Source organism: Anopheles coustani, chromosome 2, assembly GCF_943734705.1.
Source record: "Anopheles coustani chromosome 2, idAnoCousDA_361_x.2, whole genome shotgun sequence".
NCBI lineage: Eukaryota > Metazoa > Arthropoda > Insecta > Diptera > Culicidae > Anopheles > Anopheles coustani.
In genome coordinates, this window is record NC_071289.1 from 15,215,098 (window position 1) to 15,242,716 (window position 27,619).

At 48.2% G+C, this 27,619-nt stretch overlaps 1 protein-coding gene across 1 annotated transcript; it reads left to right on the forward strand.

The window, feature by feature from the left end:
* The first annotated feature begins 22,686 nt into the window (after positions 1-22,686).
* On the forward strand, positions 22,687-25,332 carry LOC131263642 (uncharacterized). The gene has a single exon (XM_058265873.1). It carries the CDS (start codon positions 22,687-22,689, stop codon positions 25,285-25,287), a length of 2,601 nt encoding a protein of 866 aa, XP_058121856.1. The 3' UTR covers positions 25,288-25,332.
* The last annotated feature ends 2,287 nt before the right edge of the window (positions 25,333-27,619 follow it).

A 27,619-nucleotide genomic window follows, 5' to 3' on the forward strand; every position in this document is an offset into this window, starting at 1 on the left:
CACCAGCAGGCTTTGCCTCTTGATTTCACGCTAGTTACAAACGTCCAACGTCAACGTTGATCTGGTTCGTACGAAAGAAAATTCCCGCTCCTGCGGGAATCGTGTGGAAATGAAACGAGTGTGCACGATGTGATACTTTTGGCAAGCCGCTTGATAAAAGATTGAAGATATCCTCCACCGAGCAGTGACAGCGAGCGAGAGTGTGTGTGTGCGTGTGTGTGTTTGTCGCGTGGAAAGAAAAGCAACATCCGATCGAACGGAACGCAAGCGATACGGGAAAGCAAACAGAAATGAAGGGAATGAAGTGAAAATGGCGTGACTGAAGACGCTCCATTGTGGCACCGGGTTTGGGCCAGAGTACCGGAAACAGCATCCACCATCGGGATGCGATGGTGTGTGCGTACGGTGGTGCCTTGCGACAGCTTCCGGTTTGCAGGAAAAAGGAAAATCAATCCAACTGGGCGTTGTTTACCGTTCGGGCACGTCTTCTTCGGCCCGCACGAACGGAACGAAACCTTCCTCAGGCAAAAGGAAGTGGCGCGGACCAGTCTGGGGCAAAGTGGTGACGAGTTTCTGCTCGATCAAGCACACCGATGCTGTGCGGATAGTATGACTGTTGGAGAGAATGAATCACACAATCACAATCCGATCCGAACCCCAAGTCGAGCCTGTTCGAGCGCTCGTCGCACCACGACCAAACACCAAACGATGGTGTTTCAAGCATCCTCTTCACGGCCACCGTTACCTCCGCCGGTCGATAATCGCCAGACGGTGAGGGTGGGGGGGGGGGCACAAATTTCCACGCGTGGAAAAGCGCTCCCCGAGCTGAAGATTGCGATTGCTGGAACCTTTCTTCCGCGGGCCACTTGAAGTGCTCTCGAAAGTGTTCGTACGATGGCTGCTAGTGGTTGATGGTTGTGAATGTCGTTTGTTGCTTTCCTCTCCCCTTCCCTCTCCCTTCCCATCGTTCGTGTACGTGCGTGAATGTGTTATTCTTGAGTGATTATTTGATTTCGTCTGCTTCCTCCAAACCCAATCCCAGTCCCCGTATGATAATACGAACCCAACTCAACACATAATCATCGACCGGTTGCCGCTCTGCGTTGGGGGTGATCCTTTTTTTACCTAAACATACATACACACACACACACACACACACACACACACACACGTACACTCACCACCAACAAAGTGCCTCGAGTAATTCGTTTCCGGCCGGGAAGGTTCGGTGCGAGGATGTGATGATTGGCACGCACCGTGCGTACGACGAACCAGTTGGACTCCAGGGGGGGAAGCAAAACCCTTCCCACGCTCCCTTTCGATGGCTTTCCCGACCGGAAGCGACCGGAAGGGACGCACCGAGGGACGTGAAAGGGAAACACACGTTCAGCATGATTTTCGCTCTAAAATATATATGATGCTTTCAGGGAGATTGACGGATACGATCGATTGAAGCCCTCCGTTTCCGAAGGGGAAGAGAATTCAGTAGTGTAAGTGTTGTTTTGTGAAACGTGAAAAATGTGTTAAAGCACATTAAGAGAAAACGTAACGAAAATATACAAAAACATCAAGCAGTGAATTAGAAAACGATAGTGTTTTAAAGTATAGTAAACGCATCGCTAAAATCACCGGTGGAATATTAAAAAGCACGAGAGAACAGCTATAGAAAAAATAACAAAACATTTCAGGAGCACAGATATGGATCGACGGTTGACGCTGGAAAAGTTCACGACGCAAAACGTCCCGGTTTCCGCGTGCCATTCGTGCGCTCGTGCCCCGTTCGGCGTGACGAGTGCGAAAGGATTTATCGGCCAATAAAGCAGGATTAGGAAGGCCGGTGCCATCGGTGTGGCAAAGAAACCGTGCCGCGATTCGATACCGGTGTGCAGGAACGGATTAAAAAGCAGTTTGGGTCCGGAAAAAAACGGGAGGCAAACGGGGGCACCCTTCGAGAAGCTTAGCTTCACGCTCGCTTCGTTCGTTTTGTGCGGGTATGTGTGTGTGTGTGTATACAGGAGAATAAAAAGCGTGTAGCAATGAATTTGTGTTGATCCTGGCTGAAGGCACACTAAGCGTTCGAGCATCCCCACCTCGCTCGTTACACGGCAGCCATCCAGAAGGATCGTAAAAATAAGCATTACCTTGGGCTAAGCGAAGAAGTAAAAAACGAGGATAAACCTCCCGAAGGGATCATTTTTCAACAGCCCGAAGCGATGCGCCGGTTCGTTTTACAGCGCGCTGAAGAAAGGGTTAAAGTTGAGCAGCAAACCGCTTCTCCAAACCAGCGGCACTTGGGCAGCTAAACTTGCGAAGGCCAGAAGGTAAGTGAAACGGACGGTTACAAGCGCACCTCTGGGAGTAGGGAAAAAGGAACAGCGAGCGACGGCGTTCTGTCTACCCGGGTGACCTTTCACTCGGTCGGGTGACATTCCACCGGGGATTGGGCAAAGTGTTTCGTGGACCCAAAGTCCCACGGAAGCAGTCGGCGCATCGGTTTCAGCTTTCCACTAAGCGGCGCGCCCGCACGGTTGGTCAGGTCAGGTGAAATTAGCATCCCTGGATCAAATCAAGTCCCACTCAGCCGCAACTGTATCAAGCACCCTCTCTCTCTCGTATTTCCTTTCTCTTTCCATCGGCAACTATCAGACGCGCTCTTTTCTCACTTTCTCTCGTTCTATTTTTTTGCTACAACTCCATACTCCGGCGCGCCCTTGGAGTTGTTGACAGTTAAAAGCAAAACCACAGTCATGTTTCCGAGCTGCTCTCCGGTTCGCGTGAAACTTTTCTGGTGAAAACTCAGCACCCTCACTGGGTCGAACCACCGCTCCTCCCACCCTCGACTACCCGTTTGGCCGTCGAGTGCTTCGGTTCGGTGTTCGGAAAGTGGTAGAATTTTACTGAGCTTTTGTGGTTTTGGCACCGGGCCACCCTCGGGTCCGCTCGTCGATAGGAAGTGTTATAATTTTAAAACTTTACATGCAAAAACACAAACGCACACACACACACGTACGCTGGGGGCCGCAGACCAGGCCGAGAAGCAAAAACGGTGTTGAAAACATGTTCCAAACCATTACACTCTTCATCCCTACCGATACGTGTCCAGCTTTGGAATAAATGGGAAGTGTTGTTTGTTGAAAAATCGATTAAAGATGGTCAGAATATGAAATTAGTTGGGTGAACACAAACTCGATGCCGGAACACTCTGGGGCGGATTTTGATTCGTTCGGCAGCTCACTGAACGGGGAAGAATGTAATAAAAACTTTGAGAAGGTTGAGCCATGATTGCTTTTAATGGAATGGATTTAGCGATGAAATGAAATTTTGAAGATAAATGAGTGAAACGAAATTGGGCCAGGAGTTTGATTACATTAAATATAGGCTAGTTTTTTTAAAAGAAAACTAAACATATTATACACCAAAAGTAACGAAACAATTGACTAGATGCTGCTTAGTAAATTAAATTTAGAGGTATAAATGATTTTTTGATACTTCTTCTTTATTTTTTAAGTCACGAAATAAAGTATTTTTACCTAATTTTAGTTTTACGAAAAGCTAATAAAATGATTGATTTTGATTAAATAAATTTCTAGTACCAATTGACGACTTTTCTTCAAACAACGGGAAGCCGTGTCCCTGAGAACTAATTTATTTTCAAAATGATAAACCTTCAAGCACGTGCGTGACTGAGTTTAATTTAAAAAAAACCCGTAGTAAAAAATCTCTAAGAACGTCCTGCTGAAGCCTAATTACTTTACCTCTAATACATCCATCGCCAGCCCAAGGAAACGCTTGAGAAGAAAACCCTTTATCAAACCCCCGTCAAACGCCTGCTGGGACGGATGTGTCAAGTGCGTTCAGTCTATGCCAACCGAAACCGCATGGCGCTGACAAGAACACGGGACCGGCCGTCTTTTAAACCTTTGCTAGCGAATTCGGCGAAGGAAACTCGATTATTAGGCAAATTCACTAGGGGAACAAACGCTTTCCATCAAAAGGATTGCTACCGGGTCAGCACCGGTCGAGCTGCGGTGGCGTTAAGTTCGCCTGGTGAACCTCCTCGGGCCCGGATCGATCAAGGGAATTATATGCTAAACGATACCGAGGGTCTGCTTTGCGTGTGAATTTTGCGAATTGGTCAATTTAAGCAAACTGCCGCAGTGCAGCTTAAGCTGTTAGAAGAAGTAACGTTTAAGGGTAATCGAAATGGGATTTGCAATATTGCCGTACTTGAACTATCCCACCAAGGGTGTGGGAAATGCAATCGAATTGTGAGACCATCTTGTCGGTTCTTTGCCGCAAGCAACCAAGGAACCATATGGAATCTATCATGGTGGGCAGCTTTCCGCATTCGAAAACGCCAGGGTTGGCAGTTTTGCAGAATTCTTTAGGAAACGAATGACTCAATTGATCATTCTTTTATATTTGGGCTTAGAAAAAGGAACGAGTGGTATGAACAGAAAAGGACAAAACCGACCAAACATCTGTCAGCTTCATGCTGCTTTCAAAATCGTGGCTCGATCAATGATGGTTCGACTTCAATTTGATGATAGTTGCTTCCAAATTCAATCGAATCTGTCTGACCCCTGCAACATCGTAAAAGCTGCCGATGCCGTACGTCCACCATTGGTTTTATGTTACGACCCCCCGTTTCAACCACACACTTCCCAGCAGCGCTTTACACACTCTACCGTCGTACCTCTTGTGTTTTCTCCACCCATCTTCTCCGTTTTTTCCCATTTCACACGGAATTGATTGACTTTTTTATTCCTTTATCGCAATCCCGAAGGTGGATGCCGTCACGTTTTGCGTTGGTGGTGGAAAACATTCGCCGTGCCAAAGCAAACGCTTTCGAATCGGCCGCCGAGTGGAGTGGAAAGGAAGGCGAGGTTGAACAAACCGGAGCGCGTGGACGAAAAATTTAGCGCGTCGAAGAAAAATGGAGAAAATCAGCGTGGAATGAGCGCGAACGGAAGGAGAGATTTTGCGAGTTGGCCAATGTCACGGGGGGAAACCCCGGAAGATTCTTTCCGCGCGCTGTCACGCATCATTTCCAATTTATATTTTTCTCCGCTTCACTCCCCGCAGCGACCCTTCCGTTCCCACTGGTCCCGAAGTGAAGGCGCGTTCAAGAGGATCCCGGTTCTCGGTAGCAGGTGTTGCGGTCGTAAAAAACGCGCCAACCCCTACTTGAATCTTGGGTTTCACGGGCGGGAGAACGTCAATTCCATTGTTTGCGTTCCGTTGCTTGCCGATCCGTGTTTTCACCCAGTGGCCATTTCCCCTGCGAGTATGAAGAGTTTGCGATAGAAAGAAACAAAAGCAACGTCAACAAAAAAACAAAAAAGAATGATGCAAAGTTGGAAAAAACCCATCTGCCTATGTATCAACTTTTTTTTCGTACCACTTACTCGGCGGCACCGTCGAAGGCATCCAATGCCGGCAGTCATCAGGACCTTCATCACCATCAACATCAGCCATTCAGGACGAACCATACAATCGCAATCAACGTTACACATCGCCACAATCATTTCCATCATTGTGCAATTCATTACAGACATTTTTGCAACCCTCCCCAGGGCGCGGGTTTGGTCCCCGGCGCGAAACAAAGATATTGAAATTTTCTTGTTTTCCATTCCGGTCTATTTTTCATTGTTTTTTTTTTTCTTCTATTTGCTGTCCTCGAGAAACACTTCTTTTGGTTTAGAAAACCGGGGGAAAAGTACACGACGCTCGCCCGCCCCCCGGAGGGGGTGGAAATGAAAATGAAAAATCTGCAACCTCGTACCATCACGATCGTTCACGGTCGTCATTTGTATCGTTTGAGTGCTTCATTTTAAAACCACTGGAAGCCATTATTAGCTGCTATTCAACACCACGCTCCGTGCGGTTGAAGGAATTCTCCATTGGTGGTGGGTTCGGGACAATGAACTTGTATATTTCGGTAGTTCGTATAAATAATAGAAAACATCTTATCAATAACCGCAAAAACAGACCGAACATGTTTTAGAAATAATTTATAATCTTCTTTAGTAACTAATGGAGACGCCTGGTGGCTTGCGATCGTCAATGGAGGCGCACGGTTGTTTATTAAAATGTAACCGAAACGCATAGAGTTTCACGTTCGATCCTATTAAAATACATGATTTCGGTTTCCAAACTCCTTCCATCTCTGTGTGTGTGGTTGCTGAATGTTGCTTAAATTCCGGTCAAGCGCCAACTCCCGGCATGCAACCGGGCGGCCCTTTTATGTTGTACTAAATGGGGCCATCAGACACCCGCAGCACACCGAAAACCGACAAGGCGCGTCACACGTTCCAACAAAGCTAATTAGTGATTGTTGAATTTTTGATGCCGCACACCAGCACGTAAATGGCACCACACTTCTGCCCGCGGACCCGCCCCTAACGGCCACCGTAAATGTTTAATCGAGTTTCCGAGTCCTTTTCGCCGGCGCCCAAAACCCACGTTTGCCTTCCCTCGCACAACAAAGCACTCCATACCCCTCCACCCGGGAGTGACCGGTGGTAACTTTTGGGCTTTTCGCCTGAATGAGGCTTTTTAAGAGAGGGAAGGTAAGGAACAGGTAAAGAAAGCAAACAAGAAGCAACCAAACTCCCGGCGCATGTCGATGGAGCAAAACGGAAGGGCGTCCGCTTAACGGTCCGCTCTGATTATGGACTTAAGTTTCGGACAAGAAATGGCTTTCTTGCCAATTGGCTGGGCGAAGGCGGACCCGCATCGTCATCCGCGTCGAGTGGCGTCGTTGTTCAGTGGAGAATTGGGTCATCCAAGCCCCGAAACTCCCGGCACCTCAGCGCAGCGAGTAGGCACAAAGGTAAAGGCTTTAAATATGCAAGACGCTAACCAGGGCCCGGGTTTCTTTACGAACGAAGAAATGGTCGTGTCCGTCAGAACCAACCGACGCTAATGAAGCAGTATGGGGTAAAAACGCAAGGGGAGTGCGCTGCGTAGGGGAGGAGGAAAGTGTGAAAATGATTTTCCACGAGCGGCGGTGAGAGTGTGTTGTACGTTGCGTAAGACAGTGTACCATTAATTTTCAAAACAGAAGCGAAAGAACTTTTCCTCCCAAGCGAAACAAACTTGTGGAGGGGGTGGAAAAGTTTTACAATCGATAAAAGAATTACGATAAATGGAGCCATGATTGATTTTGCTGTGCAAGCGAAAACTTTTCCCGGCAAAATTTTGCAAATTGGTTTCACAGTCGGTAAATTTATCGATAAATTTGATCGATCATAATAAAATAACATGAAACTTTGTTGTTGCATTTATGTTTTCAAGGTTTTGGGGTCACAACTTTAAAATAAGGCTTTCAAGAATTCCTATTAATGTAGGTAGAACTTTTTTGAATCTAACTAAGTTGTTGAACTTTTTTAAAGTCTTCCATTTGGCTTTTGATGTCTGCCTGATTAGCTAATTCAACGAACCGTGTGACCCAAGAAGGTCATCCGATGCGAACGGTGCACAAAAAAAGAGTGAAACGATTCTTTGCGGGTGGATTTTTGAAATAATATCTCATTTCATCAGCCACCGTCAGGTGTTGGGAGTGGCTTTCTGCACCATGGTTCCATTGCATCGAGCCCACGTCCTTGCGGAAGAAAATGAAATTGTTTCCCTCCCCTCCCGAAATGGCGCAACACGGTGGTGGCCCTCTGGGTCCGAGTGTGATGACCGAAAGCCGAAAGCGTCCGCTTTTTACGCCACTCTCCAAGGACTTGCCGTGGGACGGGACAGATTTCGCGCAGAGAAGACGGACACCGTCATAAGTTAATCTGTTTTTGTGATGGATTTATGCAGCTCACCAACCAGGACCACCATCACGATGTCGTCATTCTTCCCGGAACCGGTGTAGGTGGCCGGTGCGTCGTCGTCAGGAGATCATGTTCGCTCACCCGTCCCGTGTACTCGGGCGCATGTTTTCGGACGGAACGGGCCACGGGAAGTTGATGGATTCCCGTCACGAACCGGGCCGGCTTTAGGGTAGCTGATGTCTCAAACCGGTGGACTCGGCCGGTAGGCGTGAGCGGAATGTTGCGGTGGGAGACAAGCTACAGCGCACGAGACGAGCGCATCGTATCGTATATCATCTGCAACACGATACGGAACGCTAGAGGGAGCCGATTTGTGGCCCCAGATCCAGTGGCCTGTGTTGGTGATGTTGCAATGATAAGACCACGAAGCTGCTTCCTTTGGAATTCTACCGTGTCCGGGCAGCTTTGCACTTGATGGACACATCGATAAAAAGTTTCACGAAACATTCTCTACCATCTTTGCTTTTGACAAAGACCTTAGATTTTATGGATTGTTAGGATGAGATTTGAAGATTTTATGAATCTGGCTCAAATTAATGAGACCTTTTAATGGATTTAGTATAAGATCTAAAGAAATCATGTTCAAGTGTTCATGTTAAAATTATGTGTTGCAAATCATCTCTTGATTCATCGCTTGAAAATTTATAATAAAAAGAAGCAAGAAAAATGTTGATGTTTAATAGTTGACAGCTATTTAAAAATCGTAATCTTCAAAATCATATCTGCCTCGTTGCATTATCGTTTACACTAGAAACTTTTCTTTTCTGCTTGGCCTTTTGTAAACAGTGTACATGCACGGACAAGCAATTTATTCAAAATGCTTGAGAGAAGCTACAACTTCCTCTGTCTGTTACGTTCTATTGAGCAGTTTTCCCAGACACCGGTGGTGTAATTTACATGAAAGCGAGTGCACAAATTGAAACATAAACACGTTCCACCATGACTCAAGCGCAAACTGTGGCAAATTTTTCCCCGACGTGAAACCTTTTTCGCATGCCTTAAAAACACACCACCAAAAAAGCCCAAACGGCACGTCGACAAGAATGAGTTGTTTGCTGTGTGCGTGTTTCGTAACATGTTTAATTCCGGAGAAAACGAAAGCCGCTAGGAATGCATCACACTGTCGGAAGCGTCCCTTCTCGAGGGTTCTATTCTTCTTCTTTTTTTTTTACTTGATTGTTGTAAATGTTACCGTCAGGGAAACAACTTACAATACGAATGGAAGTAAAATAGCTCGAGGAATTGATTTTGAAGCGTGATTTTCGGAACAGACAGGGGTGAGTCCTAGGAAAGGACAATATCTTCATTTCCACCAATCGCTCGTGGGTGTTGGGATTCCGTTTGCAAATAAGTCGCTGTCCAAGCATACGACGGGTTCAGAAATTGGGTTCAGCGAAAGAATTACGGCAGCGACTCGACGTTTCGGTGTGCTAGCTCCCCTTGGGATCGTCATGGAAGGAACGGGAAGTTGGCGGGTTAGAAATTTAAATTATTCTACCAAAATCCTCGCTCCGAGCGAGGGTCCCGTCTCGGCGCACGACGTTCTTGACGCACGGCAGGCACGCAGACCGAATGGCTTTTTCCTCGGGGCCACATTAGGCGTGTGTCTGCGTCGGAGGATCCACGTTTGGGGTTGCGGTTTGGGTTGCGATTGCGTACGTGCGGGTGTGTGTGTCTGTGTGTTCGGGACGGGGCTCTTCTTTTTTCCACATTTCAACATGAGCCACCAACGCCATCGTTCACATGATTGAAGGTCGCGGTTGGTGTGGCAGTCGCTGTCGGGGAATTAAATAACAAAATAACTTGCTCCTCACCTATCATCCCGCGTGGTCTCTTTGTTGGAAAGTGCTCCAAATCGGATGAGACCCCGCTGTGGGTGTACGAAGGGGGGAAACGAAATGCCTAGTTCCAACGCTCCTGCAATGTGAATTATCCGGATGGCTTCAAAATTAAATTCATGAGAAATATTTCACCGATGGGGTTTGCTTTTTTGCAGGTTATTCCTCCTTCGCCTTCCGCCACCGTTCGTGATCCCTGTGGCGGGTCAACCCACGAGTTGGCAACATAAGTAGAAGCGGCGCTGGGTAGAGACAGCGCAAGGAAATTACATTTTCTCTGCTCCTTCCCGCAACCAACCTATTGACATGGAGATCGCTCCTTCCCGAAATCATCTCGAGTGAAAAAGCCGTTCTTAGAATGTACGAATAAATAACGACTACGTGGCTGCCATGTGCGCAACGGGTTTGTTTATTTGGCTTCCTCCAAGCATGCGAGTGTTCGCATACGCCTTGACTCTTTTGATTTTCATGAACGCGGAAGCACTACCTTGGCGAACGGTGGTGGGGTGGTGGGAAAATAATCATGTCTCCTCCGCTTCCCGCACCGTGGCGTACCATCAAACCGGTTGATTTACGACCAATTCCAAATGCCAGTTGACTTCCTTTTCACGCTTCGCTGGCACTAATCATCGGACATCGATTGCAAATGATTTATTGAGTGCGTTTTGTCCCCTGCTATCGGTTACTTCCCGCCCATGGCAGTTGTTTCGTTGGAATGAATGGTTTGAAAGGGCGAAATAAACCCACACAAAATGTCACGTAGTAGTTAGTTTTCGCAAATAATTGTCGTTGTGGCGTGAAATTTCTAAAGAATTTCATTAATGACGATACTAATATGGTACACATACATAAACTATGACGTAGATTGAAAATTATTATTCAAAGCACAAAGTCCCCAATTGGTCACATTTGGTTATACTATTATGTACAGCAACATTACTTTAATATTATACAAACTATATTTTTCTAATTTTGGATCATGACGAATGTCAACTACTTTCAAAAAGTTCTTCCATACTAAATTCCATGAAACTTCGGATCCACGACAACTGAGCGATCTGAGGTTAGAAAATCGGCCCACGAGCGCTGGGGCTCTACACCTTGCTGGCGTGAATTTGAAACCCAAGCGAGACCAAAAGTACACGAAGGAGGTGAAAAAATATATATTTCATCGGGTTAAGTTGAGTTATACTTGAATCCTCTGGATTGAAGGAAAAATTGTATTTAAGGTAAACATTTAAATAAATTAATAATGCCTATACACGTGAGATTAAAGTAAATATTTGGATGGGGAACATTGAAACAATTGTTATGGTTTCATTTCTGGTTGTGAAATTAGGGCTTACCAGGTAAATGAGACTTTCGCTGCCTCAATTGTAACCATCCATTTGCCTCGTCTCAGAACTATATCCGTATACAACATCAATGTATCATCATTTCGTTCTTTTGAAAACTAAACGGTTCCTAGAATATGCTTTTGTCTTGCATAGTTATTTCATTAACTTCATATGAAACAAGTACGGCATGGAAAGTTTCTTGTCAGATATGAAATGTTTTTTCCTATCTTCAAGGGTTAGACTACGAATGTAATGCTAAAGTATATTGCCTCAGTATTCCCTCCATGTGTTCGTATTTCAAGGAAACCAATATGAGGGAACAATTCCAGTGAAGCTATTCCCGACAAGCTCATTAGACGGGAGCTAAAGTAAGTGATATCGCACATTGGTGAGGTAGAAAAAAAGCTGTCGAAAAGTTCTTCCCTCTTCCATCGGAAACAGAAGATCATTTCTATCGGTGTTTGTTTCACTAATGGTTGCTAATTGTTTTGTTGCACGCGTGATTCTGTAAGAAGCGAGTACCTGTTTTTCTTTTCTTTTCTTAGAATTTCGTATCGCGTAAAACAAGCCGCAATAATGCGACCTGCTAAAACGGAAGAACATTCCGTGGAGAGTGGGGAAAACTTCCACCGGAAACGGAACCGTGTACATGAGAAAAGTTTATTTTCTGTCATTATGTTGTCCTGCCACAAAACACTCTCGCATACGCAAGCAATGGAGTGGCTAAGAGTGGTTTTAGACCATCCGCGCCATCTTTTTCGTAACGGAAAAGTTGAAGAGCTTCCTTGTCGATGCCTCTCAGATGGTAGAACACATACTGGGACAGGCTTTGTGGGTTCTTGTTAATGGTATGAGGATTCTATATTCATTTGTTTGCTAATGTCCCGGCCGTACAGAGTAAATGTCCTATTTGACGTCCATGCTCTCGACTTCAAGTGTACTTGTAAAACCTACTCATTTTTCAAATGTAATTAAATGCAATCCCTTGTAGACTTACAATTTTAAGCGAGGGGCTTTTTCTTATACACATATTTCCTTATGTTGTTTGTCCATTTGGAAAGAGGTTTCGATAAAATTTTGCTGACAAGAGTAATAAATTACTTTATTACCCACACATGAAAAAGTGTTCTGCGGACGCACCATTTTTCCCAACACACATGAACCATCTTACCACCCCGATAAAAGAATCCTTGAACCAGGCAAAACACACACACGAGCTCGCCTCCATCTCGGCCGCTCGCTCGAGATCGAGTGCAGGAGCCGGTAACGGAACTCGCACGGTAAAGTGACCCTTTCCGTCGCAAGCATACGTCTGGGAGTGGAGAAAAACTTTTCGCCAATTCACTTCCCCAGGACCGGGTTGCAAACTTTTTCATTAAAAGCTCCAATATATGGGAGCAATCAGCAACCGTTGCCGGTGATGCGTTGGCAGGGTTTGTGAGACGAGAAAAATACTTCACCGAATTTCCTACCTCTCTCACCTCTTTTTCTCCTAACGGAAGAGAAATTGAACGGTAGGCTGGGAAAAGCACTGGGTAAATATTATCATATTACTTCATCGTTTCGAGATTTCCAGATAGCACACTCATCCGTTCCCGGTTTTGCAAAAGTTAACGACGAAAGCACTCCTATATCCTTGTAACCCCCTTGCTCTCCCAACCCCCGCAGGGAGCAAATGCCGTACGAAAATGCTGCGACGAGCATGCATGAGTTTCGGCCACAAAACTTTCGCCCGGGCGGCAAACCGAAAAAGCACTTTCGCTGAGGGGGCCTGGAGTGCTTAAGTCTTCATAAAACTAAAATCCATTTCCGATCTATTCCGGTCGGCTGTACACATTCCGGCGCCGTTGTGCGGGGAAAGAAAAGTGCTCCGAGTGGCAGAAAAACTACCCCCCACAGAGATGGCAGAAAGCGTCGGAGCTGAGTGCTCGTAATGTGCAAATGCGCCGTTCGTGTGCGTGGGCATCCGAAGGCCGCCGCGGAGTGGTGTCATAAAATGGGCCGAAATTCGCGTCCGGCATCGTTTCCGATCCAAATGGGATTCATTACTTCAAATTGCATGCAACATGATCGCCGGCCATCAAGCGCGCGGCGGATCGATTGATGGCACGAGATAATGCGCCGGCCCGGGGAACGGTCGGACGTTCGGCGTGGCAATAAATATATTGTCGTCAATTAAGAGCGAAACAGGCGCGCAGCACGAAACTGCCCCCCGGGGGAACCATCTCTCGGTGGTGGGGGGAGTTCAAAAAAAGTGCTTACGCGTAGATAAAGCAGCGAAAAAATGGCTCGTCGAAAGCCGTCGAGACCGATGACGCTGATGAAGATACTGATGGCAATGGTAATTGCTGCTATTATCGCCATCGTTGGAAAATGCTACCACCCCCCGCTAGGAGCGAAGGCATCCCCAGACGAAGGAAATCGCATCGGAAACCAATCGAATTCGCTCCGAAGTGTGCGTGCTTGGCGCTGGATTTCCATTTATTGGTAACGATCGAAAATTTATATAAAATCATGTGCTCGTTAAAGGAATGTAATTTCTTCCCCGTGGCCGGAACTAGCACACGCTGGCCATCTGCGGGCCAACACCGAACGACCAGCGAACCGGAGCATGTTTGGCGAAGCGTGCAAAATCGTATTTGGCTTTCATTTCCTTCCCGCCCATCGTTTCATGCTTCATCAAACGTCGCTCGTAATGAGTGCTTCCGCCAGCCGGTGCTCCCGGACCGGATGTGCACCGCAGCCACGGCGGTTGTAAACTAAACTTCGTTAGCTTTCCCCCTTCCCGGCCAGGTTACACCCATTTCCTTCCCGTGCCGACCCGTCCGATGGAATTGATTTGCCTTGCGCGCGAACGGAGATCGATTGGTTTTTGTAGCCTGCGGTTAAATTAATGATGGCTTCGGAAATTGAGATAACGTAGTCCGGATTTTTGATGACCGGACCGTAGCGAGCGAAGGGAAGGATGGGGCGATATAAATGTGTTGGTGCGAACCGGGGTTGTGGTTCATTTTCCGCTGGTTAGCACATAAAAATTAGCCATTTTTGTGGATTACCAACCCGGGCTTCGGTAGTGAGTGGGCAGTGGTAAAAACGAACCGAGCGGAGCAAAATGTATAAAATAAAATATATAAAAAAAACGGCAATCACACTGGGACGGTACCATTTGCAAACAAAATGATGCACACAGCTAGGACAGGGCTGGGCGCGGGTAATGCCGATGATGATTGGACAATGCATTGCGGGTCGTTTATCCGATTCCTTTGCCCATTGGTCGGTGTTAATTTTCTTTTATTTTTCTTCTTCAATCGTATCAAATTAACTTGCTCCATCCCCGCGGGTTGATATTCAAACGATAAACCCGGGGTCTATTATCGTCCATGACTTGGTAGTTCATAAAAATATTCACCGTTAATGTGGAACTGGAAATATTTCTGTCACACTTACTTATTAAAAGTTGTGAAGGATAAAAATTACGTTACGGATCGCGTTTTTATTAAGTTTACTTTTCGAATCAAATGCTTTCGAATTCCATGCATTGCTTTGTTTCAAATTTACTCAGATTATGTAATGAAGATACTAAAACCCTCTCAAAATGAATCACCGCACTTTGCTTCAACAAGATCAATTCTGGAGAAGATAAAACGGTACCAAAAACACAACACAAGCCTTCAGCAAACACGAAACTCAGCTCCAAAGCCATCGTAACTCTCAACAGCTTATCATTTTTCCCAAGCACTGCATTTGCGCAAAAGCCCAGCCGGCGCAAGGAATCGATGGCAATCCGATCACTTCGCGGTAGATAACGGCTGCCAACTGACTGGCCGGAAAAGCTGTCTGGCTCTCGAGCGGTCCCGGCATGCTTTCAGCATAATTTTTATGGAGTGAAAAAATAATAATGCCAGAGTGCAAAATAAACTTTCCCGCGGCCCCCGAAAAGCGCTCGTTATCGATGCCAACGGTAAAGAGGGAACGTGAAAATCTCCCAAACCCGCTGTACACACACACACAAACCGGCTGGGTGACATACATTCGGGACCGGGATTTTGGCATGGAGCAATCAGACCCGGCCGATTATCGTTGTGAAAAGATTACATAACCCGGCTGGCGCTACGATTTTTCCTCCGCAGCGAGATCGAACCGTTCGCCGACGGCAGATTGAGCCATCCCGTGGTGGTGGATTTTTGGCACCGAATTTTCATCGATCCATTTGCGACGCCACCAACGACGACGACGACGACGACGATGATGATTGCGAAGAGTCCGTGCCGTTCCCGAAATTTTATCCGCATCGGCTGATCGGAAGGTCGGGATGTTGGAAAAATAAACGGAACGTGCGCGTCATCCTTTTGAGCCAGATGCCATCCCTTGCACCGAGGGGGGGATGCAGGTAGATGGGGGGAAAAGACAAATATGCTGCACAATGCGCACTACCCGGAGGGCGCAGTCCGAACTCGAAGAAACCCCCGGAAGCAATAACCACCGTAAAACGGTCCGGACGGCTGGAGGAAACAATGGCAAAAGAAACGTGCGAGGGTTCGGGTAGCAAACTAGAAAGCAAGAAAGCACCAGACAACGGACTCGCTGGAAACTATTGGCCCCGTCGACCGGGTTGAGGTGAATTGGGAACTCCAATTGCATTCGAATGCGGAAGTCCATCCTAGCGAGTGATCATTCTGCGACGACATGAAAATCCATTTTCCAGCCAGCAGTCGACCGGGCACCGGGTGCGGTCTCACGTCTGTCTGTGTGTGTGTGTGTATCGTCTATGGTCTAGTCGAGTGTCTGCAACGCCCCGTGGCCGACAGCATCGTTCTCCCGGTGCCGAGAACTCAATAACATAACAATTTCCATACAAATTGTCGAAACGTGAAGTAATGCACGGTAAATAGACAGGGCTCCATTATGCAGCGCTCGTGGTGGGCGTGCGGCTGATGTTCTGTCATCCTTTATTTTCTCTGTGTGGATCAATGACGAAAACCCGAACGGTAACCGAAAAGGAGCAAAAACAAAACAGGCAGACTTTAGTACTGATTCACTCCGACTTTCCGGCCGCAGCGCTTTCCCGACGCTCGCCTCTTGCCGGCAATTTTTATGAACACTCTACCCCACAATATTGATCGACATCCAATCAGCCCATTTTCGGCACTAGGCGTAATGTTTTTCCGTGGAAAAGCGGCGGCACAAAACCCGGGGCTTCCTTTTCGAGGGCGAAGACAGGCGAACACAAAGAACGGAGCGAGCAAAAAGACCAACGTCTGGATGCAAGGAAGCTAGGTACGAAAATGGCCTTCTACCGGAGAGACACTGAATTTTCCTCGCCATCATAGAATAGGTACTCGACCTGGAGCACCCATTTTCCTTCGCCCACCCACAGATCCCCCGTCACCCCGGAGCCGTTCAAAGTGTCTCCAATTTCACCGTTATGGGCTTTCACTTCCGCAACAAATGACGCCAAGGACGACGGCGGCGCCTTACCACCCCCCCCTGGTCACCCCGGAGCCGTTGCTCTATTATTGTTTTATTCATGAAAAAAAACATACACACACAAACGCTGGAGTATGAAATTTATCTATCCCATTTTATCGGTACGCCTTGTGTTACCTTCTATCATCGTTTGCTTTTGCGGGAAAGATGTTGCACATGAGTTTTCCATTCGAGACCATCATCGTAAAAGGGGACGGACGCTTGTGGTAAAGGTGAACTCTTTTTCAGTGTTGGTTTTATGTTTAGTGCTAAGTGATTGTTAGCGATTTATGGTTTAAGTTGTTAAGGATTATTTATAAAAGAAACTTTTTAAACCCATTTTGAGTTCCTAAGAAAATCAATCAATTTCCATAAGTTGTGTTCCTGGGACACTTTCGCACTTTGACGTTAAGCCAACAAGTGAAAACGAAAATCGGATCGTCCGTGAAATTGGTGCAAATTATCCTCCCAACGGCGGAGGATTGCTAAATCAAAACGTAAGTTAAGCAAAACATGCAATTTCCACCGGTGGAAATATTCCGACAATGTTATTCAACAATCCTTCCTAACGCTCTAAGCCGGCCGCTTGGCTCGACGCCGGGAAAATCGTTCGCGGAATTTCCATGCTGAAACAGAAACATCCGCCATCTGAGATTCCGCCACCGTATGCTAATGTAAGCATATTCCACCTCGCCAAAGGTGTACACACACTTTCTTCTCAAACTCACACACAGGCACACACTTGTCCGCCGGTCGTGATGGTGGGGGAAGGGGGAAGGGAAGACACCAGACAGGAAATCAGTATGAATCACGCCACCGGTACCGAGTGCCACATGCTGAAGCATAATCCCGTGGCAAGAAAAATGGAAATCTGTTGGAAAATCACATGGCAACGACATTCCCCGGATAACGACGGCGCTGACGACGCGGCCATGCCCGTCCGTCCATTTCCATCTCTCCCCCCTCCACCCGGCAGAAGGGAATGGTGGTTTTTTTTTGTGTGTCTATCCCACCCGAAAAGATATGGAAACAGTTGCCAAACACGATTGGACCAGATTCGTCCGCAAGTGTCTGTGTCATGGTGAAACTCTGTCGTCTCTGTTGAGAACATCAGTCTCCTTTTCGTTCTTGCTACGTTGTTCCGTCCCCCCCCCCCTCCCTTGCTCATGCCCTTCCCCTGTCACAGCTTTCCAATTTTCCTTGACGACATGAAAGGTCCTCGAGACTGCCATTCGGTCTATTCCATTTTATTCTGCCCCATTCACATGCTCCGCTTTTTTCGTCCTCTCTTTTTTGTTCCTCTTTTGCCTAAGCGTGTGTGTGTGTGTATTCTGTTTGGCTGTGACCGTGCCTGATGCCCACTTTATCGTGGGTCGTTGGCTAAAAGATGAAGCCTTCAGCATCAAATAGAGCTCACCATTTTCCTCATTCTCACCATTTGCGCGGTGCAGTGGGTTGCAAACCTTCTTTTTCGCTTGTGTCATCCCACTTTCGCTGGCTGGAAAGCACGAGGTGGTAATGCTATTAGAAAAAAGAGCTTTCACAGAATGATGCTAAACATTTTTCACGTGATTCATAGCCCACGATGGCTCCATCGTACACTCCTCGCCCATTCACAGCGGAACACAGATGGGTGAATAAAATACCTCACGAATGCAGCTGCAACGCCACCTTCCTAAAAATTATATTCGCACCAGCCCTTCTCTTTCTCTCTCTCTCTCGTCTCCACATGCCATTAGTTCGCTGGGCAAGCAGGTGGAAAGCATCCTCCAGATCCGGTGCACACTCTGGTTGTGTCTGCCTGTCGAGAAGATTATCCCACTATTAATAAGGGAAGAGGTATTCATATTTTTCTCCACCGATGCCGGTCGCAAGTGCGACTCTAATGCAGCGGATTTCACAAGACCGGAGATATCCTTACGCTCGGGCTGGTGGTAAGCACTTCTCACCGTGCAGCGGACCACGGATGAAACGCTGGCCATGGAGTGTCAACGTAACGAAGAATTATTTATCCTGCTACTACACCATGGTGTCGGTTGTGCAGCGAGTTTGACGCGCCTTAGGACACTTTTTTGCCCCAGTGATGCTACGATTCGTCAACGGTCTGTAGGAGAGGTAGCAAGTTCTTTCCAACTGCTGAGAGATGCTTAAAGTTCAATGAGGTGATACCTTAGGCCATCATTTGCAGTGACAATGTTTATGGGATTGGTCTGAATTATGAGGTTTAAATTCTTGTTATCTTGAATAAAACTCTTGGAAAAAGGGTGACCAGCGGACTGTAAATTTTCCTCATGCTATAAGGCATCGCGAAAAACGTACCCCGTGTAAAAACAGATAAGTATTAAGTTTAATTTCCACGAATATGTTTCGAAAATCAGTTGTTTGTTTTTACACTTTTGCAAATAGAATAGTAAATTTGATAACTTTTATTGTTGTGTGATATTGTAATCAAACAATCGATGCAAAATCAAATAATTTTCGTCCTAGTGTAAAATAAAGGTCTATGGTAACCGTTTTAACCAATTGTATCATAAATACATAAAAAAATTGAGATCCCAACAAGTAAGTTCTGAAGTAACGTTAAAAAGACGTGGTTGAAGACTTCTCGTTAACGAATCAATTTTATGCCAGAATATTTTGAACGACTTCCCTTCACAGTCCCGTAACACTTGACATGAAGGAGCGGGACTTACCACAACTTACCATCACGTGGAACCGATCCAGGAGAATCGATTACCTGACAATGCAACCGTGTTTCGGTCGAGACATCGGCGGAGCCTTCGAGCCAACATACATGTTTAATGTAATGCCGGGCATGCTCGGAAGCGACACCTCCGCACAGCTACACCTGCCCTGGATCCTCTAGCATTCCCGGGACTTCTGTTCGGTTAGAACGCACCCCACAATCAACTGGATTTGGGACAAGTTTCCCGGGCGCATGGGATGCGTTTTTTTCCTGGCGTTCCGTGCGCCGCATTGCAAACAGGATGACCCCGTAAATCTCATCATCATCGCATCAACGAGAATCTACCGGGGCCGAGCCACCCGGACTGGGTCACCGTTCGTCCGGGTTAAAAAAACGGTTCCACCAGCGTTACCGAGCGAAAGCCAACATCATTCTCGTAGCGCACCACAACCGGCTCCGCCCGAACGGGTTGGCGGGTTCGATGGAACGATAGGAAAATAGATTCCGTGGAACCCACATGCCAGGCGCGAGCTGAAACACTCACACTCACACACCATCACAAATTTGCGTTGGCCCGCAGCCCAGCAGCGCCGGGTAGATGCAAATGTCGATAATGGGATTGCGTGATTAAGTCAGCACACTTGCGATAAGGCGAACACCGGGTTCCGGCTCGCTGGCGTTCGCATTCGATCGCGCCGACGACGAGAAAGAGAGCCGGCCAGATGTAGCGATGCGATGCGGAAGCTGGCAGGTTGTGGTGGCGAAGGCTGGAGGGCACGCAGATGTATACCGCCCATAGGAATGGACCGGCGGAACGGGCGCCGGAGTTGTGCTGCAGTGGGAACCGGGGCATGGCCGACATTGTGACTAATGAACTGTGTTGTATTAAACTTGAATCTGTATAAAATTTAACTCAATTATCGCGGCCTCCCATTTTCCGGGCTTCATTCAGGCCAGGAAGAGTAATTACTCTACAGACGAAACGGAAAACTGCTTTCGGGATTATCGAACCCGCCATAAGTTTGATCGGGAAAAATGTTCTGCCAGAGGCTTAGTAGTGTTTTTTTGAAAATAAATATTTATCCTGCAATTTACTTATGGTTTAACAAGCAATCTCTAGCCGATATCATGAGTTTAACATACAATTAATCAAACACCAAACAATTTATTTTAGATCTTAACTTAACCACCTTTATTGGTTTGAAAATTACCGTTACTTAAAACACATATCAAAGTAAATAATTTCCGAAAATTTCCCCAATATGCCAAGCGTTCCCCTTTGAACCATTAATCATGGCGCTTTCTAATTAACCATTATTTGAACCAAAACCCACGGAATGCGTTCGTAAACATCTCGCATATCTCGAAGTTAGAAATAACCACACCAATAATGTAATGCAAACATAAGCACCCAAACACACACACACACACACGATGCAATTGCGCTGGCGCTTCCTTGAAACGCAAACCCAAACCGCAACCCCTATTGCACCAAAGCACGATATTGGGCCGGGCGCATTGCGATTTAATGCATTTTTTAATTGAATCCGGCTGCATTTGCATTTGCGTCGGGGCAGCATCCTTTGTGCGTGGCGCGATCGTAATCCTATTATCGATGTAGTGAAACTAATGTGAATAATTTTCGCGAAACTGAATTGAATGCGAAAATTTATCGCTCCTTGTGTTCATGCGGCGGTGGTCGAGGGTGGAAGACGGGTGGGGTGGGTGGTAGGTGAATCGATCGCGTTGGAATTTATTGCAGCCTGCGACCTGTAAGTCGACCCGTGGATGACCTGTCCCGGTATCGAATGTTTGCATTAATCCATCCTCGATACGATTGCGAAGTACAATGCAGCCGAGTATTTATGTTGCGTGCTCATCTTGATAGAAATACTGATTATTGTGTGGCATTCTTCTGATGTGTAAAGCATTCATGAATCCTACTTTGAACATATTTCCAAACATTCCCATCTACTTTTGAAGCCATTTGCTGAACAAAAAACAGAGCAAGAAGAAACGCCTTTTAAGAGAAGGTACTAATATCGCCACTAATCAAATTTGGGGTAGCTTTTTCTTCCTCGATTTTCCGGAGCAAAGAACGAAATCACTTTTTTTCACACTTCAACCGGCGTTTCGCTCGTGGAAATGTTCGTCCGAAGCACCGATGACTTGGCACTTGTCAGCATCGCGGAGGAAGAAAAAAAAAACGGAAACCAACTCCACTGACCTGGAAAACAGCTCCATTCCGTCGCGTCGTTTCTCGGTGCTGCGCTTCCGTGGTGGAATGCTAGCCAGATAAAGCTGTGGAAATAAGGATTGCTAGTTTAATTCGTCCGGCCGGGTTTGTGTTTTTCTTATGGCTCTTCTCGCAGCGAGAGGGGGAAAAACTAGAACCCGGACGTCGTTCGCGTTCCGTGTTGTGGCACGGTTTGTATTTGTGGAATATTTATTTATATCTCGTTCTTTTTTCTCTCTCTCTCCCTCTCCCTAGGCCTGGACGGGGCGCAAACTGACCCCGTTTCGGAGTGTGGCCGCTAAAGTGGTCATCAAGTGGTCCGGTTCGCCATTAAAGTGAGGGACGGGAAAAAAAACGCCAGCAAAACCACAGCGAGTCTCCAATGCTCTCGAGGCCCGAAGGTGGCCGGGAAACAATTGCTCAACGTTCATCGCTGCACCGCTTCCGGATATGCTGCAACGACTTCTTGACACGCCACACGAACGGGCCCCATTCCTCCGGCACGTTCCACCGGGCGGAGATCGTTAGCACTTCCCCGGGGCGCTAGCAGGAAGCCGGCTCGTAAAGTGTTCGTCCGAGTGAATATCAGTCTGGCGGAAGGATCGGTCTCATCAACTTCTCGCAGCTTCTCCCAAGGTGGCTCTAGTGTTCCGTAGACGAATGCCGCTAGTGGTGTGTGCGATTGGGTGGAACGGTGGAAAATTAAAACCATTCGCTAGCCAGAACCTCCATCCCGGGTGGGAATGAAAAATGGCGTCATGCGAGCTGCCAGGTGCCCATTAACTGAGGAAGTAAGTGTTCGTTTCGTGAAGTGTGACGCTGTTGTCAATGCACACCACCCGAAAGGTGTGCCATCGTTCGGGGCAAAGTGTGCGTGCGTGTGCGTTTGTTGGTGATAATGAGAAATTGTGCCATCGGAAATGGTTTCAGGCGGAAAAGCGATACCCCTAGCGTAGCGGGGAGTGCGGCGTAGTTCGGGGAAAGTGGGGCGCGCGAGGAAATGATCGGATCGGGTGAAATCTTGCGCCAGTTCATGACCCTAGTGACAACCAGTCGTTCCTATCGCTACTATGAGGCGCCGGTCGGTGCAGTGCAACGCGTTTCCTTGGCAACCGACCGTTCGAGATAGCTGAGTTCGGTAGAGAGATAGGGAGGAGTCTTTGCGAAGTAGCTTTATCCGGGGACGGAGACGGAGGAGTAACCCCCACCGTGTGCGCGTGTGTGTGTGTGTGTGTGAGCGTGTAGTGTGTTAAGTGTTAAGTGGTGTAGGCCTTTTTCTACTAAGGGCGCGTTCATGGCGCGTCTGTGGAACGCGACGGTGTTGTTAGCCCTGTTGCTAGGGTGGAGTGCGGTGCGGCTGGTGGAAGGATGCCCGGCGGAGGTGTGCGTGTGCAAGTGGAAGGGTGGCAAACAGACGGTCGAGTGTGGGGGTCGGTTCTTGAACCGCCTGCCGGATGGGATGGATCCGGGCACGCAGGTGCTTAACTTCTCCAGCAACAGCCTGATGATACTGCCGAGCGAGCGCTTCAAGAAGATGGAGCTGATCAACCTGCAGAAGATCTACCTGGCTCGCAACCAGATCAGTAAGATCCACGATCGAGCGTTCCGGGGGTTGACGAACCTGGTCGAGCTGGACCTCTCGGAGAACGCACTGACGGAGGTGCCGTCGGAGACGTTCCAGGACTACTCGGCGCTGATGCGGCTCACGCTGAGTGGCAACCGCATCCGGGCGATACGGGCCAACGCCTTCAAGCAGCTGTCCTACCTGACCACGCTCGAGCTGAGCAACTGCCAGGTGGAGCTGGTCGAGGATGAGGCGTTCATCGGTATGGACAACCTCGAGTGGTTACGGTTGGATGGGAACCGGATCGCGACAATCCGGGGAGCGCACGTCCTCCCGGAGTCGCTGCACGGTATCAACCTGCAGGGCAATCGGTGGCACTGTGACTGCCAGCTCACCGATATCCACACCTGGCTCAATAGCTTCAATGTACCGCAGCGCGAGGAGATCAAGTGCGCTGGTCCGGCGCGACTTGCCGGTGAAACCATCAAGGCACTTCCCTTGGACGACCTGGCCTGCATGCCCGTCATTACACCGGAGACGTCGTACCGGGAAATAGCTGAGGGGCGCAACATTTCACTGGATTGTCGGATAGCGGGAACTCCCGAACCATCCATAGCCTGGCTGTTCCAGGGACAGATCCTTCTCAACGACAGCTTGCTCGCGCCGAGCCTTCACCTGTACTACTACGTGGACGAGGTGGACGGCGAGAAGCACAGCGAGTTGTTCATCTACAACATCACACCGGACGACAACGGGACGTACTCGTGCGTCGCTGAGAACTCGGCGGGACGGGTGCAAACCAACTACACGCTGCACGTGATCGTGAAGGAGGAACCGGTCGTCGAGCAGGTCACGTTCTCCGAGGAGTACTTCCTGGTGATAGTGGGAGCGAGTGCGGCCGTTGGTTTCCTCGTGTTCCTGCTCGTCTGCGTCATCGTGTGCCGCTGTGCCCGGTCGCGCCGCACCACGGTGGCGGGCAAAAAGGGCGCCAGCCGAACGGAGGGCCAATGCACACCGAACCAGAAGTGTGCCTCGATCACCAACGAGCTCGGGGAACCACTAACGGCGGCCAAGATGAACGGTGGACTAGGGCTAGGTGACGGTGGAAGTCCGCAGGACATCGTGCTGTACCTCAACACGAATCCCAACGGGCTGGATAAGGCAGTGCTGAACAACATGACAGCGATGGCACAGTTCTGCAGTCCACCGTCGGCCCGGAGCTACCAAGATCAGAACCCGGACTTGATCAACGACGCGGAGAGTGGCCAGCACAAGGGTAGACCGAGGCCACCGGAAGCCCTCGACTCCGATCTGGGAGAGAAAGACTCGGACGAGCAGAGTAGCGTACAGGACGGTGGAAGTGAGGCCAGCTTCCAGCAGAACGCGGGCCCTGCCTACTACCCGCCGGTGGCGTTACGGGGCCCCCGTTTCGTCGCATCTGCCCTTTCCACCTTGCCACGGGGTGGACTCACCTGCAAAGACGCACAAGGGCTCGCTGCGTACCAACACCAAGTCGACATCCACCTAAGCCCCGGGTGTTTTCTCGATCAAAATGGCTACCCGGTGGACTTGGGTCTGATGGCTGCGGCGACAGCGACACCTAGCGGGCCCACGGTGAACTACTACCGAACGTTGCCGCACAAAAAACAGCGCGAAGCGGCGGCAGCAGGCGGTGCGGGCAAGGTGCGTTACGCCAACGACGCTGAGTTCATCAGTCGGGCTCACCAGGCGCAAGCGTACCAGCTGTACGGCCCAGCCGACGTTCGATACACGGCCGAAGGGTATCCGCAGGGTGCCGACCCTTCGCAGGCGCAGTTCCCATCGCCACCGGACGGTTACAAGGGGGACGTGCAACCCGTGGCCTACATGAGCTCGACGGCGGCGGCCGCCTTCTGCGTCGGCCCGTCTCCTTCCATGCCGCCCCAGCAGTGGCCCACCTTCCTGCCCGGCTTCCATCCGCAGCTCATTCCCATCATGACGTCGGCGCCTTCGGTTGGATCTCCCGTGGGGGCGGCACCGCCACCCGACTACAGCGGCCTTCGGGGAGCTCCCGGGGCACTCCTTTCATCCCCCATGATGGCCTCCAGCGTCAGCCAGCAGACGCAATCCAGCAGTGGCCAGCAGCAACAGCAGCAGCAGCAACAACAGCTGAAGAAGTGTTCCGTGGGTGCGCAGACATCCGAGCTGGATAAGGACGTCATCCCGGAGCAGCGCGAAGAGGAGGAGGAAGCGGAGCACGAGTCGGTGAAGCTGAGGCACCTGACGGGTCCGCTGGCCGACAGTCCCGACGAGGGGTACGTCGGGGACAGCCACGAGACGAGCGACATCTGACAGAAGGCCAAACCACCGCCGCTCGATCCGCCAATGCATCACCACGTCAGCAACGGTGGCGGCGGCAGCAACCACCACAACCACCACCACCAACACCATCAGCTCGAGTCGGACGACGTACCGTTATAAGAGTAAGTCGCGGCACGGACCCCAGACTGTAGGTTAAGGAGCTAGCGAACGCTGTTTAGGGTTATATGATTGAGAGCCTTCCGTTCATGTACATTTGTAGAAAAAATAAGAAAAATCCAATCCCTCGCTCCCCTCCCTCCTAAAAACCGAAACGAAAAGAATGTCTACTCTCCCTTACCCCTCTCGCTCTTTCGCTCCCAGACATTTTCCGGACCCTTCCTCTCTAGTGGATCCGTGAGGACTAACTTGTTCGTGTTTTTCAATGCCTTGCATGCTCGTTGAACTCGCAAATTTTGTGTTCGCTCAGTCTATCGGTTTCAAGTGCCATACACTGTGGACTACAGGATTTTCTTTTCTACACACCATTTTCACGCACTTAATCAATGGATGTATCGGTTAGTATCCCGCACTAGGCAAATTTTATCACCTTTTGAACTTCAAACCTAAACCGAAAGCTTCCTTTCAAAATTCCCCATCACAAGAGAAAAAAACATTGAGCCGTTTCACTATAAGGAAAAACCACCTTAGGTCAGAAAAAATCAAAGATGGTCAGTGGGGAGTAAACAATTGCATGTGAAAAGTCACCAAACAAACAAAATCAGGCTCAAAAAGTGATGGCTACAACTTATTAACCTTTCTGCCACAATTCGATCGCAAAAGAAAAGCATTGATTTCCGTCACAAAAACACGATAGTGAAACATATTTGCCTACGTTTTATTATCCTTTCCTTTCTTCCTCTGTGAAATAATCAAACAGAACCTCCGTGTTCCATCACTCGAACGCAAATGGACACCAAAACTGTGGCGAACTTAAAGTTTGGTAATTTCGCCCCACGACACTTTCAATCACAAGAGTAGTTTCACCAAATTTAATCAGTCTCGAATGGCCTCCCTTAAAAACAAATAAAGAGAAAACACATAGTGTGAAATAAAATTTGGGAAAGTGCAAAACTGTTGTGGAACGATGGAGCACGCACCGGAAAAGACCCCACTAATGGTTTGATTGATTGAATGTAACCATCCGGTGGATACGTGGTGCACGAAAGTATGAGTGTGTATGTGTGTGTACATGAGTTTGTGTGTGTGTGGATAGAACGGGGTGAAAATGGCAGGCCGTCAGAAAGGGGCAGAGCGTAAATGGATAATGAAACGTGCACATACTTCTCCCGACCGTGGCTGTAATTGACAACAAGCTGGATTCCTGCGAGGCGAAGGATACGACGAGGTGACCGGGAAAAATGGACATTGGTCGGGACCCATGGCTTGGACATGTCTGAGTGCCGTGCAAAAATGGTTGCAAAAAAGCAAAACAAAAAACTACGTTAACAGAAAAGCTCGTTTTGGAGCGTGTGTGCGTGAGGAAAATGAATGAGGTCGATACAAAGGAAAAACTCATGCCCATGCCAGTAAATCAAAATGAAGCCGACCGTAATGGCGTTCCCAACAATGGCCAATCTTTTCTCCCCGGCTCACTTTGCACAGCGCGCCCCGAAGTGATACGCGTTAAATTATTTTAGTTTTAAAATTCTCCCTGATAAACGATAAATGGCGCTAGTGAAAACAAAAGGGGGAAAAAAAAACAAACAAACACAACAACATGGTACGCTGGTGGTGGTTGCTGGAAGCTGCACGAGGGTTAAGGTAAACGGGGGAAATGGCAAAGGAGGCAGCTGCATCGGGTGGCATTAGGAGTGATGATTGTTTGATCAGGATCATTGCAATACATTTCTCCCATGCCCTGCGGAAAATGTTGGCTAGGACGAGGGAACATTAGGCGAACGGTTGCAAGTGGATAGTGTTTTAATGTTGCAACGCAAATTAAAATGTTGTCAATGGCGCTACGAGCGAATAAAATGTTCAAAAGAGAGAAAAAAAAAACCCCATTGCAATGCGGCTTTGTTTGCGTTACGATGAATACTGTATGAGAAATTACTGCGGTCCTCTATTGGTTTCATAATAACTATTTTAAAACGCACCGTGCCGACAGGGGGAAAACATATCACATAGTTTCCCATTAAAGCGTGAGGCACTGCTGTGCTATTTCCATTAGTAATTTGTTTTGAAAATAATTCGCTTTTTGCAACGTAATGCAAATTGCTGTTCAGCCCATTTGAACGTGATGTGGAATGAGAGTGATTTAATCGGTAAACATATGCCACAGTAAAATATACACCATGTGCCCGTGAACGGCTTTGCATAGTCA